Source organism: Enhydra lutris, unplaced genomic scaffold (genome assembly GCF_002288905.1).
Source record: "Enhydra lutris kenyoni isolate GAN:26980312 unplaced genomic scaffold, ASM228890v2 scaffoldscaffold40, whole genome shotgun sequence".
NCBI classification, from domain to species: Eukaryota; Metazoa; Chordata; class Mammalia; order Carnivora; family Mustelidae; genus Enhydra; species Enhydra lutris.
The window spans coordinates 19,158,132-19,174,389 of record NW_019154124.1 but is presented as its reverse complement, the minus strand read 5'-3'; the positions used below and the strand labels follow the sequence as shown (position 1 = coordinate 19,174,389).

The 16,258-nt window shown below is 36.6% G+C and overlaps 1 protein-coding gene across 1 annotated transcript in view; it reads right to left on the bottom strand.

Annotated features, from left to right (window-relative positions):
• Nucleotides 1-2,043: 2,043 nt before the first annotated feature.
• LOC111155262 (FCH domain only 2) overlaps nucleotides 2,044-16,258 on the bottom strand; it is a 114,148-nt gene continuing 99,933 nt past the window's right edge. Inside the window, exons 23-26 of the mRNA XM_022515374.1 lie at nucleotides 9,425-9,624; nucleotides 8,297-8,361; nucleotides 5,024-5,188; nucleotides 2,044-4,478 (exon numbers count right to left, since the gene is read on the bottom strand). Coding sequence (XP_022371082.1) covers nucleotides 4,456-4,478; nucleotides 5,024-5,188; nucleotides 8,297-8,361; nucleotides 9,425-9,624 — 453 coding nt within the window. The 3' untranslated portion in view covers nucleotides 2,044-4,455. The remainder of the gene's footprint in view (nucleotides 4,479-5,023; nucleotides 5,189-8,296; nucleotides 8,362-9,424; nucleotides 9,625-16,258) is intronic.

Below are 16,258 nucleotides of genomic sequence, written 5' to 3'. Positions count from 1 at the left end.
GTCTTTTTTAGTTCCCTAAGAGTTTGAGATTTTAATGGGGCTGGCTCAGTCAGTGGAGCATGTGACTCTTGATCTCAGGGTTGTGAGTGCGAGCCCCACATTGGGTGTAGAGATTACTTAAAAAAAATCTTAAAAAAAAAAAAGAGTTGTTTTTTTTTTTGTTCTAGTATGTGGAAAAATACTAGAAGTTATTTTGATAGTGATTGCATTGACTCTGTAGCTTGCTTTGGGTTGAAAGGACATTTTAAACAATATTTGTCCAATTCATGAGCATAGTATATCTTTCCATTTGTGCTGATTTTTATTGGTTTTATCAGTGTCTTAAAATTTTTAGAGTATAGGTCTTTTACCTCAGTGGTTACATTTATTCCTAGGTTTTATACCATTTGATGTAATTGTAAACAGGGATTTAGTTTTCTTAATTTCTCTTTCTGCTACTTTGCTATTAGTGTATAGAAATGCAACTGGTTTTTGTATCCCACAAACTTCTTGAATTTTTTAGTTCTTATAGTTTTTTGGAAGAGTATTTAGGGTCTCCTATATTCAGATCCTCCATGTGCAACTGCTAAGTTTTACTTCTTCCTTACCAACTTGGATGCCTTTCATTTCCTTTTCTTTCTAATTGCTATCAGTAGGACTTGAAGCACTCTGCTCAGAGTGGGCATCCTTATCTTGTCCAAAATCTTTGAGGAAAAGCTTTCAGCATTTCACCCACTGAACAATGGGTTTGCTATTTATGGCCTTTATTATATTGAAGTATATTTCCTCTCTGTCCACTTAGTTGGGAGTTTTTAATCATGAATGGATACTGAATTTTGTCAGATGCTTTCTCTGCATCTTTTGAAATGTAATTACATGATCATTAATTTTCTTTCTCAATACAGTGTACCATATTGACTTTGTGTATGTTAAACCATCCTTGCATCCCCAGAATAAATCCTGCTTGACTGTCATGAATGATTGTTTTAGTGGATTGTTGAATGTGGTTTGTTAATACTTGTTGAGGATTTTGGCATCAATGTTCACCACAGATATCGGTGTGCTCTGGTTCCAAATTACTCTATACAAAGGTTATACTGATAGATTCTTCCTAAAGATAAAAACAGAAGATTTTCAAGTTTGCCCTGCCCATTGCTAGGTTTGAAGTTGACTGGGATAATGCAAAGATTCAATTGGCAGTAAGCTATAAGGAAATACTCCTGTATTTGTCAGGAATCCTGTGACTGACCTGGTCCAGCCTCTTCTCCTTTGCCCATTTTCATTATAAAGGCTACTTGCATACTCTGCCTCTCTTAAACAATACTAGACAACAGGATATAAGCACATACATGGTGGAAGCTTCTGGAAAAGCTTTTACTCTCCTGAAAGGACAGGTACACCAGGCACTGCCCTCTTCCCCCAGCTTCCAATGTAAATATATACTCTGGATCTGTGGCAGCCACACTGCAACCATAAGGAAAAGGCCAAGAAATCACTTGTTCTGACTAATACCAGCAACGGATGAAAAGTATGGTTTTAAAACTGTGTCAAGATTGTTTTTTAAGCAACTGGTCAGGAGGAAAATCTTTGCTAAAGCTTAACATCAATTTAAATATATTTAGAAACTACATTAGAAAATATACTTAAATATATTTAAAAATCTTTTATTAAACAATTTCTTTATTTTGGGGTTATACTGCAAATAAAGTTTTCTGATATAGCTAATTAAAATTAACAGATCAATATGTATGCCTGTCTAAATGGTGATACTAGGGACGCCTGGGTGGCTCAGCGATTAAAGCCTCTGCCTTCAGCTCAGGTCATGATCTCAGGGTCCTGGGATCAAGTCCCGTGTCCGGCTCTCTGCTCAGCAGGGAGCCTGCCTCCTCCTCCTGTCTCTCTCTGCCTGCCTCTCTGCCTACTTGTGATCTGTCAAATAAATAAATAAATAAATAAATAGAAATTTAAATGGTGATACTAAGTTCAAAACCAATTGCTCCTCACACCTAGCTTGCCTAGTCCTATCATTAGGGGTACAAAGACACATAAACCAACAGATAAATTATATATTACATGTTTATTAAGGGTACCACTTTTATGTAAAATTTACATTTTATGAAAAAATCAAAAATATTTACAAAATTGTGTAAGATAGATTTGCATTGTTCTAATTACAACTCAAAGTAGTAAATAACATTTCTTAAAAACTCACATTTGTTAGAGTTCTGTGTTTACAAATTCTTGGTTAAAGAGGCAGCTACAAAGTTTATCACTATACATAAGCAAGAACCAGCTTGCTAAATACATTTCCCATTGAAAATCTACTGGTCTTTTTTACACCATTAGTGGATTTAAATGAAAAACAAAAATCAATATAAACTCATATGGCTTCAAAATTGTAACCTGTGCCTAATACAAATGTAGGTATCAACACTTGGTATGAAGACTGTGGTAATTAAGAAAGTGCAGAAGTTTAACCATTTCACTAATTTGTAATTGTCAGGTAATACTTGATTTAAAAACAAACATGGTGAGTGTAATGGTGTCTGAAGTCCAATAATAAAGTATTAACTGCCCATTAGAAGAGCCCGATTACAAAGCAGTTACATTTAAGATTTCAGTAAGGGGCTGTAATTGGCATTTAAAAGAACACAATATAAGAGTTAGCAATTCTCATTTCACTCACTGTGTAGTAAAGATGAACATTTCAGCAAATTGTCTTAATGTGCTGCTTTAGTCAAATCTAAATTTAGAACTGGGCTAACACTGAATATATTTAAAAAGCACATATTGTGTTACATGTATTGCTAGTAAGTAGATTTTCTGCTGTATTTAGTAGAGCAAGACATTACATAAGTGTCTAGTAGTAGGGGTTTTATGTTCCATAAAGCTCAACAGAATAATTAGTGGTTTTATATAAATTATCATATATAACACAATTTATCACTTCTACGTAAAATGCAGGACACTGGCATTTATCCTTATAAATAAAACTTTCATTTGTAAATCATGAAACTGTCCAAAATATTTTAAGTCCTTCAATTAATCAGGATTTGCTATAAAGTTAGGTTTTTTACTACTTAATAAGTAATTAATAAAGAAATGCTTAACCCAATCCATCACTTCAAATAATCTCCACATTTCTAGCAGGTGGCAGTTATATAATAAAAACCTATAAATGGGTAATTTTCCCAACTGTTGAAATGAAAACAACGGCAGTACTTCTCCAATGCCAAAACTAATGTTTCTTAAATGTGTTCCTCACAAAATAAGAAATTCATGCTCACAACATGTTCAGTAACGTATATAAATTTCCAATGATAAAAAGAATGAAGGGAAGTTCCAAGCTGAGAAATAAAACAGCAGTTACCAATTAATCATTAATCAGTTTTTCAATATTTCCTTTATGATTTACATACTCAGGTGGAATAACTGAAGGTAACGTTTCCCCCCTGCAAACATATGCCCTTGGGGATATTTCTCTTTCGAGTGGCTATAGTATATCACTGAAAAAGTGAGCCACAGTGTTAAAGTACAAATTATCCTTTAGTTACTCTGAATTTCCTTCCCAACTAAGGCCAAAGGTATTTACACAAATGGCAATTATGTTGTAAAAATGCTTGACCACCCTAAGACAGAAGAGAAGATCCAGACTGCCAGGGGAAAAAAAGTGAGGCACGTTAATGAACACAAACTGGATAGGCACATTTCTGGCTTTTGTTATTGTTTTAAAAGGCACACATTATGTAATCCATATAAAAATAAATTAAATCTACAGCATTAATTCTTAAAAACAATCACAAATTCTATAAAGTTAACTAACTGCAGAAGTAAATTTCTCTGCTGTCTTTTGCAAGCTTATTTTAAAAACATTGCACTTGAGAATTAAAAAAAAATCATACAAAACACCATTTACACTTTATTAATGTTTATATGAGAATCAAATTATACATTTTTTGCATACGCCTTGGACTCTGGTCTGATTACTTTATGGCACATAACTCAATTTGAGCATTCTAAATTAACATTATCCAAAACTTACAAGTCACGTTCTGTGTGACTCCATTCAATATCAAACTCAGGAAATTTCAAAGCTATCTCTGACTCTAAAAATTTATGGAAAGCTGAATTATTTTGTGCTTGCTCTCCTGAAATTTTAGGCCTGATAATACACTACTACTGAACATAGACACTGAAGATAATGTAAAATTTCAGCCTAGGAAAACTTCATTTTACTGAGAATCTCAACAAATGTGCTTCTGGAATATGGCAGTTGATCATTAACAGTGTTGAAAATCATTTCAGTGCTATTGCTTTTGATGACCCATTTCAAAAGTGCAACTTAATGTTTGTAATCAGTTCTCAAATATGTGTACGTTCAAAGACCTAATTCAAGCTAACATAGTGTTGGAAAGAATAGACAACACAGGATGGCAAGCCTGTACTTCTCTCGAGCCAACCAGTGTCCCAGGTCCATCAACAATCTGCCAGGTATCGTCCTGAAAAACACCAAGCAGACCCCTGAAATTACACCTTCACATGAACTCAAAGGAGGACTTTTTTACTGCGGGTACAGATACATAAACTCAGTTCCCACCTGCTGTTGACAATACATTAGAAACAGATCACAGGTGTCCGTCCGGCTGTCCGGACCATGATTACTCTCTCCCAGGTGTGTCTCTACCTAGCACTTTGTACAAAGGTCAAAGAACAAAGTTTCCATGACTTTAGATTATAAACTGCTTGACAGTTTATTAAACAGTTGCTTAGAAAACTACTGTTCAAATATAAATGTTTCCCGGGTACATTAAAAACTTAAAATCTCCCAACTTGGGCGCCTGGGTGGCTCAGTGGGTTAAGCCACTGCCTTCGGCTCAGGTCATGATCTCAGGTTCCTGGGATCGAGTCCCGCATCGGGCTCTCTGCTCAGCAGGGAGCCTGCTTCCCTCCCTCTCTCTGCCTGCCTCTCTGTCTACTTGTGATCTCTCTCTGTCAAATAAATAAATAAAATCTTTAAAAAAAAAAAAAAAATCTCCCAACTTACCAGTGGCAAACCGCTTCTTTACTAAGGAAAGCCTATAGCCAGTGCCTACAAGTTCAATATCTACTCCTGAGAGGGTATTTCCCTCGCTGAGGAATTGCACTGCAAGTGTGGTGGGTTTACTAGGTCCTTCTGAAAGATCAAATTTTGCTCTGAGGGACCCAGAACCTACAAGGCAAAGAATAAAATAACTTAAATAGGGCAACATAAAATTGACAGAGAAAAAACAAATGAAGATGATGAACTATGTCCTATGCCAAATTCATAAAATGTATACAGTAAACAAACCATTGTTTCCAAAGCAGACTTTATTCAATGAGTCTTAATTAATTTAATCCCTACTTCTCTCTAACTTAATAGTAAGCACCCTAGTAGATTCCTACTGAGATTCAATGTGCTACAGACACATGCTGAAGTCAGTCAAAAGAGAAAAAGGAAGTCCATGAGGGCAGTTCAGAGGGAACCCTAGAAGGAGTATGAGAAGGAACAGTCAAAAGGAAATGACAGCCAACTACCATTATATAGGGGTGGGAGAGGTAAGGAAGGACAGGTAAGATTGAGAAAGCTGTACCAACATCATTATTTTCTACTCCGCTTCTTAAAATTTAACTGGTCTATCATGCCAAATACAGCTGACCTTTAAACATGGGTTTGAATTATGTGGGTCCACTTAAAGATGGACTTTTTCTCCCATCAGTACAGTACTGTAAATGGATTTTCTCTTCCAATTTTCTTAACATTCTCTTTGATTTAGCTTACTTTGTTTTGACAATACGGTATATAATACACAGAACAGTATGTACTCAACTGTTATCAGTAGAGCTTCTGGTCAACAGAAGACTATTACTAATAGTTTTGGGGGGAGTCAAAGTCATATGTGGATTTTTGACTATACAGTGCCGCCAGGACAGGTGGGGTGCAGAGGGTTAGGCACTCCTCACCCTTGCATTGGTCAACGGTCAACTAGGTAGTTCTGAGATGTTTTCTTTTCAATATAACCATTTATTCAACATACCTCAGTCTAATCATATGCCACAAATTGTAAACCAAATAATTATGAAGACTGTGACAGATGCTTTAAAAGAGCTCTCAAGAGCTATGGGCACAGAAGCACATAAAATGATGGTGAAGATGACAATGTGAATTGCAGGCAGAGGTAACTACAGGTACAGAGATGGGAGACCTGAGAGAGCACAGTGCCTTTAAGGGACCTGCATACATCACAGAAGAGCTGGAGAACAGGATGGAAGAGCGGCAGAAGGTAAGACTAGAGTGATAGAAGGAATAAGCTCGAAGTATCTTTATAATTCACCGTAAGAAATAATCCTAGGGAGCCACTAAAGATAAGACAAAAACATTTCAGATTAGTATCTCACAAGGGGAGAGAAGTACAAGATACAAGGTAGGGCAACTATCTAAAAGCCAATAAGACAGTGTAAGACTCCATGACAGTTGATTAAACAGGGAATCTCAACTTGGCTAAGGGAAAGGAAAAAAGTAAATGCATTTGAAACATATTTCAGTGTTGGGAGTCAAAAAAGGGGGAAAGGAGATGGAATTGGTAGGTAGCAGGAGCGACATTCTAGGATTCCCTGCACAGAAGCTGAACACCATGGAAATCTGAAGGAAGATACCATAACCCTGATCCAGCCCACAGGGCTGGGCGTGATGGCACAGATCAGCTGGGGGGTGAACTGTTGCCTAATTCTTAAATGCTGTCCAAATCCTCCTTAAACTTTTACAATTCTCTTGAGAGGCAATTCAATTCTGTGAAAGTTCTACTATAGGCCAAGAGGAGCCACCCTGGCAGTCCTTAAACTTGAGAATTATTTCCTGTCCCTCTTCTGGGCATAGAGCCAGAAGAGAAACATATTCCTATTTTACAGTATTCTAATTTGTATATTTCTTTTTAAAGGCTGACTAACCAAATCAGAACCACATTTAAAGATTTTTCCATTTCTTTACATACACTGATACCTGAAGAGCAGAGGCAGACTATTAAAATACTTGGTTAGAAAATCTGTATCTTATTTTTGAAGGAACAATTTCCCTTGTTAGTACTTAAAATAGTAGAGTTTCATTAAATAGGGGAAAAATATATGTCCTCTTTTCCCTGCTAATTGGTCGTAAGCCCTCAATTTAAATAGGATTTCTGGTTTACTTCTAGTTTTAGCTAGGAATTTCAAATTTGTCTCCCCAGAAGCCATACTGTTTGTGTAAAAGTCAGCCCCACTGGCATCTGAAAATAGGCAAATTTCAAGTACCAAACAGCAACAAAGTAACTGTAAATCATCTTGGTTATTTCAGCAAACACATATTTCTCTAGTTGAGGTCTGATTCAGCATGGTATGTATAAATAAATAGCCACTATAACTATATGGCTACATAAAACTATGTTTTATGCTTAAAATGTTCAAAGAAAAAAAACCGTAAGCAAAATTGGGAAAGCTTAAAAAAAAAAAAAAACCCTACTTAACAGGAAAAGTTATTGAAGGTTAATTAGACATTCAAAGGAGAGCAGGAGAATTTTCTTAACTTTAAGACAAAATCAGAATAATTAAAGACTTGATGGTCCTGGAAATTATATTCTAAATTGACTTAGGGGAGACACTAGGGTGACCAGCTAGCAGATTTTTCCTTTGCATTCTGAACACAAACAGATGGAGACTTGGTAGGAGTAAGCAATTAACTTGTTTCTCCTTAAAATAATAAGCAGAGAAGTAAAAGCTGTTGATGGTTGGTTTGACTAAGGTGATACGACGAGGAAACATTGTCTTAAGAAGGTGGGAAGGCAAACAAAGGGGATTTTTAAAGTCTGGAACCTTTTGCATGATTTCTGGGAAGCCAGAAGGACCCCAATAACAGAATGACCTCAAGGGTGCTGAAAGAATTTCAGTTAGTTAACAGGTTACCCAGCAGAATAGATTAGGAATAGAATAGGTTCTATTAATAGATAAGGTTCTGCTTGAAAACACCTAATGAAGTAAATTGAAAGTTATCCTGTGAGCACATGCCCTTAGACAGTTTTTATAAAGGTTATGGCAAAACAAATGCTTTTTCTTATAGAGATAAGCATATTCTATCTTGGGGGGGCGGAGGGAGATGTGTTCCGAATTTCAACTAGTCCACTCTTATTTAAGGCATTAACTTCCACCTAGTGGTCAATTCTAGAACTGAAGGCAAGAAAATCCAAGAGAAAGCTTTCCATAGAAACACCTAAAAAATCCATTTTCAGGGGTACTATATTATAAACAAAAAAAGCATACACACACTTACCTCCATTTTCTGATTTCTCTGAAATACCAGACAGTTTCCAAAAGGCTTTCATCTGTTCTGCATTCCTATAAGAACAAGTATCTTCAGATTAGGTGTCCAGCACAATGCCTTACAAATGGATGGGCAGTCAATAAATAAATGTATTTTAAATATTTCACCAGGGGACGCCTGGGTGGCTCAGTAAGTTAAAGCCTCTGCCTTCGGCTCAGGTCATGATCTCAGGGTCCTGGGATCGAGCTCCGCATTGGGCTCTCTGCTCAGCAGGGAGCCTGCTTCCCCCCACCACTCCCTGCCTGCCTCTTTGCCTACTTGTGATCTCTCTCTGTCAAACAAGTAAATAAAATCTTTTTAAAAATAAATAAATAAATATTTCACCAGAACAACTAGAGGGCTAAATTTACTTTTAGTATTACCTGGTGAAGATGCGTTTATGATATAATGCTATATCTTAATGGAAATTTACTAAATTACAAAATTCTTCTGGTCAGAGAAAATAAAACTGGATAAGTGATTCAGTACCTTCCTTACTAAAGAAGAAGAAAATTTTATTAAACAGTGAAGCAAACAGAATGTTAGAACCTCTACTCATATTAAAAAAGGGAACAAGAGGGTGCCTGGGTGGCTCAGTTGAACAACCGCCTGATCCTGGAGTCCTGGGATCGAGTCCCACATTGGGCTCCCAGCTCCTGGGGATGTCTGTTTCTCCCTCCGACCTTCTCCCCTCTCATGCTCTCTCTCACTGTCTCTCTCTCAAATAAATAAAATCCTAAAAGTTGGGGGATAAGAGGAAGTTAAGAGATGAGAGTTACTAAACTAGTAAGACAGGTGTTCTTACAGATATGCTAGATGCTGTATTTAACCCTGCAAAATAATTATCTGAGGTTAAGCAATTTGCCTAAGGGTAAAGTTGTACTGAATCATTCAAGTCCGGGTGGGATAGCAAACGCACTTTTGGATTGAGGTTACAGTGATCTAATAGGATGAACAGCATCTTTCATACACACCATGGTTTCCATGGTAAAATACACTAAAACTTTTCAAACTTCCAAGACAACTTTGAGAACTTAGGTTCTAGAAGCTGGGACTTGCAGCAGAAATTTATCAGGAATTCAGAAATCTAAAATTTACCATATCGCAGGGGGAAGGGACTGCATGTTTGTGACTCCTCCATCCACAGGTACCACCACCTGTATGTTGGAAAGCACACTTGGTGCCACCATAGCTTCTGGGTTGTACTTATAATCCACTCTAAGATCTGTGGTGCCAGCACTGCATTTCCAGTAGGTTGCAAGATTTAGAGGAGTAGACTGAATACCATTTGATGATACCTTTGAAGAGAAAAAATAACAAAGCTTTTTACCCAAAAAGTAAACAAGCCATGCTTATGACATGTATATATGAACACAAGAGGTCTTGGAATCAAAAATAATGATGGAAATATTCCTAGGCAGAATAAATCAGGCTCATCTCCAAGGATTAAGAGCCACTATCCAAGTGTGGATCTAGGACTATCTACATCAAAATATACATTATGCTTGTGCTAAATACACATTCCCGGGGAAGGGGAAGGGACTCCCTTTTTTCCCCCCTCATTTCTTTCATGAGTACTTTACAGTTTTCTGAGTACAGATCCTTTGTCTCTTTGGTTAGGCTAAGATTTCTAGGTATCTTATGGTTTTGAGTCCAACTGTAAATGGGATCGACTCCTTAATTTCTCTTTCTTCTGTCTTATTGTTGGTGTACAGAAATGCAACTGATTTCTGTGCATCAATTTTATATCCTGACACTTTACTGAACTCCTGTAGGCGTCCTTGCAGTTTTGGAGTGGAGTCTTCTGGGTTTTCCACATAAAGTATCCTATCATCTATGTATGTAACTTTTGAGTATCTCTCTATATCTAACATAGAATTTTAAGATTCCTTATAAATTAAAAGAATTTAAATTGAAATAAGATAAATCATGCAATACTCCAAGTCAAGAATCAGAATACTTCGAACTCCGTGTTTAATTTTAATCACATGACCCACAGTAAATGGTACAATTCTTTTCCATTCTTTAGCTCCTTGCTCAAAATAACTCCTTTTTATTGAGACCTACCCTGATCACCCTGTCTAAATGTACACTATTACATTTTCTTTCTTCCTTATTCTGCACACTTTGCCTTTTCTCGATAACCTACATTATTATCTACTTACTACATATACTATCTTCCTTGCTATTCCTGGTAAACAGGCACTGAATAATAGTTACAGAATTAATAATAATGAATACTTGGGATAAATTTTAAGCCCACATAAGTGGCAGCACTTTTTAAAGTTATGTATTTCTTAGAAACACAAGCCATTTTAATATAACTATTCTATTAAAAATTCAGATAGTATGGGGGCAAGGAGTGGCGCCTGGGTGGCTCAGTGGTCAGGCATCTATCTGCCTTTGATTCAGGTCGTGATCTCAGGGTCCTAGCATCAAGTGCTGCATAGGGCTCCCTGCTCAACAGGAGGTCTGCTTCTCCCTCTCCACCCTTCCCCCTGCCCTGCTTGTGCTCATTCTAAGAAACACAATCTTTTAAAAAAATTCAGATAGTATAGAAGTATATGAAATAGAAAACGTATCCCTTAACATTCTTACTCCCAATTGTTAACACTGTGGTGCATGTCCTTAAACACACTTGGTAGGCATGAATACATGAATCTCATTCTTTTTAAAGGCTGTATCAATCTCTTCTGTAGATGTGTATGTAACTGACTTCCATAAAATGCACTGAATAACTTTTGTAACTTCGCTTTTTGCCCATTTGTGAAGAACTGATTTCTTGAGGTGGAATTGCTGAATTAAAGGTTCAACTAACTATTCAGGGCACCTGAGTGGCACAGCTGTTTACGCATCAGACTCTTAGTTTCAGCTCAGGTTGTGATCTCAGGATCTTGAGATGGAGTCCCATGTTGGGCTCTGCACTCAGGATGGAATCTGCTTGAGATTTCTCTTTCTCTCCCTCTGCCCTGCCTGCTCATGCTTTCTCTCTAAATAATTCTTTAAAAATTCAACTATTCAGCAATATAATCAGTTAATCAGTTTGATTAACTTATACACCTTCTAACAAGTGGTCCCACCTCTTTTAATAGAGCATCTTGCCCATTTTTGTCAATTAATGGGCTAAAAACCGGTATCTCACTGTTGATTGCTCTGGGGGCGCCTGGGTGGCTCCGTCGGTTAAGTAGCTGCCTTTGGCTCATGTTCCCAGAGTCTTGGGATTGAGCCCCACATCTGGCTCTCTGCTCAGTGGGGAGCCTGCTTCTCCCTCTCCCTCTGCCTGCTGCTCCACCTGCTTGTGTGCTCATTCTCTCAAATAAATAAATAAAATCTTTTAAAAAAAACTATTTAAAAATATTAATTGCTTTGATTACTATTGACATGGAGCATCTTCTGTAAGTTACCTATCTATTGAGTTAATCACCTTTACTTACTAATTTATACAGTTTACAGTAAGCCTTTGGTCTTTCTTATAAATACTTTTCCGTCAGATTAAATAAGAATTCTGACTATGCAGCCATCAAAAGAAATGAAATCTTGCCATTTGCGATGATATGGATGGAACTAGAGAGTATTATGCTGAGCGAAATAAGTCAATCAGAGAAAGACAATTATCATATGATTTCCCTGATATGAGGAAGTTGAGATGCAACGTGGGCGGTTTGAGGGGTTAGGGAAAGAATAAATTAATCAAGATGGGATTAGGAAGGAGACAAACCATAAGAGACTCTTAATCTCACAAAACAAACTGAGGGTTGCGGGGGGGGGGGGGGGGAGAGGGTGGTTGGGTTATGGACATTGGGGAAGGTTGTGTTATGGTGAGTGCTGTAAGTGTGTAAACCTGGCGATTCACAGACCTGTACCCCTGGGGCTAATAATACATTATATGTTAATAAAAAATATTTAAAAATATATAAAAATAAATACGGATTCTGTTTAAGAACTTGTTTTAACAAAAGGAGTTTATATACACTAATTTATTTGTTGTCAAAGATCTCACTCTCATTCCATGGCCTCTGGGTTTTATATTACTCTTAGGTCTTAACATTTCAAGATCAAAATATGTAAAATATATGGAATTATATACACACACCTGCATATATACCCATAAATTTATATTCACCCATGATTTATTTTAGTAACTTTATGGTTTCATCTGTTACTATTATTGGTACACGCAGATTTTATTTTGTTTAAAGGTATGGAGTTAGGGATTCAGTGAATTTTTTCCCAAATCTCTAGCCAGATGCCCCAGTACCATTTACTGAAAAAAACAAAAAAAAAAACAAAACAAAACAAAAAAAAACCATCATTTCCACATTGCCTTGAAATGCTAATTTGTCAAATAAATAGTTTCCCATTTATTCCTGGATTCATTTCTAGACATACTGTTCCTTTGATCTGGCCCTCTATTCTGCCAGTTCCAAACTACTATAAATACTGACACCTTAAAAAAGTTTACCCATTAAAGCTCAAACTTATTACTCCACATTATCATTTAAGACATTTTACTGATTATTCCAGGCTTTATTCTTCCAGAGGACCTGAAAATGACCGTCATGTTCCAAACACCCTATACATAGACACTTCTACTGGGTTTCTGAGCAGGATTATATTAAATTTGTAAGTTGTTTTAGAAACATCTAAGCTGTTTACAACTTGACTCTTCATCTAAATAAAGTACTCCTTTATAATTATATTCAACTCAGTAGGGATTATGTTAGTTTTTTTCCTAATTTTTATTGTCGTGTTCACTGTGGCTACAGGAAAGGATAGTGTAACAGACTTTTAAAAGAATTTTTATTGTGATATATTGACATGAATTTCAGGTGGACAACCTAAAGATTCAGTATCTGTATACACTGCAAAGTAATCACAATTATTTTTTTCTCATGAGGAGGAGTATTAAGATCTACCCTCTTAGTAACTTTGAAATATGCAACACAGTTTAACTAACTTTAGTCAGGACATTGTATCTTTCATCCCCATGACTTATTTGTAACTGCAGGTTTGTACTTTTGAATCACTTCACCCATTCTGCCTACCCCCTGAAACCCTCTACTTGGCAACCAACAATCTGTTCGTCGATCTCTGAGCTTGGCATTTTGTTTTTTAAGTTCAATATGTAAGTGGGATTATATGGTATTCGTCTTTGTCCGTCTGACTTAATTCACTTAGCATAATGCACTCAAGGTCCATCCATGATGTTACAAATGGCAAGATTTCATTCTTTATTATAGCCAAGTAAATATTCCATTACATATACATCTTATTTATGTCTTCAGCTTTCGAGGGACACTTGTGTTGTTTCCAAGTCTGGGCTATTGTTAATAATGTCTACATTACAGTCATTAATTTGTATAGTAGTAGTGAGCTATCAGGAAAAATATAATGCTACAGTAAACATCGAAGTGAAAATAAATTTTTGATTAGTGTTTTTGTTTTCTTCAGACAGCTAGCTAGAAGCCCAACTGCTACATCACATGGTAGTTCTTTTTGAATTTCTTTCCTTTTTTGAGGAACCTCCATACTGTTTTCCATAGTGGCTGCACTAATTTACAACTCTACCAACAGTACACAAAGATTCCTTTTTCTCCATATCCTCTCCACAACTTACAAATTCTTGTCTTTTTAATAAGTTATTCTAACACGTGGAAAGTTATTATTTCATTGTGGTTTTGAGTTGCATTTCCCTGACTAGTGATGCTGAGCATCTTTTCATGAACCTACTGACCATCTGTAGGTTTTCTTTAGAAAAAATGTCTATTCATACCCTCTACCCATTTTATATTCCGATTACTGGCTATTGAGTTGTATGAATTCTTTTGGATAGTAACCCTGCAAAGACTTTCTCCCATTAAATAAGCTGCCTTTTATTTTTCTGGTCATTTCCTTTGCTGTGCAGAAGCTTTCTAATTTGAGATAGTCCCACTTGTTTATTTTTGTTCTTGTTGCCTTTGCTTTTGGTGTCTGATCAAAAAAATCATTGCCAAAGCCACTGTCAGGGAACTTAGCCACTTTTTTTTTTATTCTTCTAGGAGTTTTATGGTTGCAGGTCATACATTCAAGTACATGGCCATTTTGAGTTATTTTTGAGTAAGGTGTAAAACAGGGCCCAGCTTTGTTCTTTACCCTGTAAAGAATTTTCCCAACATATTTATTGCTATCCTTTCCCCATATTCTTAGCTCCTTTGCTGCAAATTAACTGAATGTGTATGCACTGACCTATTTCTGGACTCTAATCAGTTCCATTGATCTATGTGTCTGTTTTTATGGCCATGCCATACAGTCTGGACTACCAGAACTTTGTAATAACCATTTTAAATCATGAAGTGTGATACCTTTGGCTTTTTCTTTCTCAAGATTTCTTCAGCTGTTTGGAGTTTTTGTGGTTCACAAATTTTTGTACTGTTCTATTTCTGTGAAAAATGGCACTGGAACTTCAGGGACTGCACTGAAATTCTATATAACTTTGGGTATTATGGATATTTTAACAATATTAATTCTTCCAATCCATGAGCATGGAGTAGCTTTCCATTTGTGTCACCTTCAATTTCTTTAATCATTGTCTGACAGTTTTCAGGGTTAAGGTCTTTCACCTCCTTGGTTAAATTTATTACTCGGCATTTTATTCTTTTGAAGCAACTATAAATGGGATTGCTTTCATAGTTTTGTTGTCCTGATAGTTCACTACTGCCACACAAAAATAGAAAAGATTTCTGTATATGGATTTTGTAGCCTGCAAAATTTGTTTATTCTCAGTTTCTTTGGTGAGGGTTTTCTACATATTGCATTATCTGTAGTGACAATTTTACTACTTCTTTTCCAATTTGGAAGCATTTTTACTTCTTTTTCTTGCCTAATTGCTCTAGCTGGGACTTAAAATTGACTTAAACTGTTGAGAGCAGGCATCCTTCTCTTCTTCCTGATCTTAGCTGACAGCTTTTCCCCACTGCGTATGTTAACTGTGGGTTTGTCACATATGGACTTTATTCTGTTGAGATACATTTCCTCTATATTCAGTTTGTTTGGAGTTTTTAATCATAAGTGGATGTTGTATTTTGTCAAAACGGTTTTCTTGCATCTACTGAGATGATGATATTCTTATATTTCATTATGTTGGTTAATTTGTCAAAGTTGAATCATCACTTTGGTTATCTCCAGAATAAATCCCACTTGAGCATGGTGTATGATCCTTTTAAGGTACTGCTGAATTTGGTTTGCTGACAAGTTAGTTGTCAATTTCTGCATCTAGGTTCAGCAGCAATATTGGCCTATAGTTTTCTTTTCTTGTGGTATCCTTGTCTGGCTTTGGTATCAGTGTTGGCCTGATAAAATGGAATTACTTCTTTTTTTTCCGGGGGGGGGGCGCGACAGTTTGATAAGGATCACTATTCTTCTTTGAATGTTTGACAGAATTCACCAGTGAGGCAGTGTAGTCCTAGACTTTTTTTGCTGGCAGCTTTTTGATTACTGATACAGTCTTTTTACTATAACTGGTCTATTGAGATTTTTCTGCTTCATCAGGATTCAGTCTTACAAGGCTGTATGTTTCTAAAAATTTATCTGTTGCTTCTATCTATTGTGCAATTTTTTGGCACAAAATTGTTCACAATGGTCTCTCATGACTCTTTGTATTTCTGTGGTATCAGCTGTAAGGTCTCCTCTTTTATTTCTGATCTTATTTGAGCCATCTCTCCTTTTTTCTTGGTGAGTCTAACTACAAGTTTATCAAGTTTATCTTTTAAAAGAACGAGACTAGGAGTGCCTGGGTGGCTCAGTGGGTTAAGCCTCTGCCTTCAGCTCAGGTCATGATCTTAGGGTCCTGGGATCGAGCCCCTCATCGGGCTCTCTGCTCAGTGGAGAGCCTGCTTCCCTTCCTCTCTCTCTGCCTGCCTCTCTGTCTACTTGTGATCTCTGTCAGATAAATAA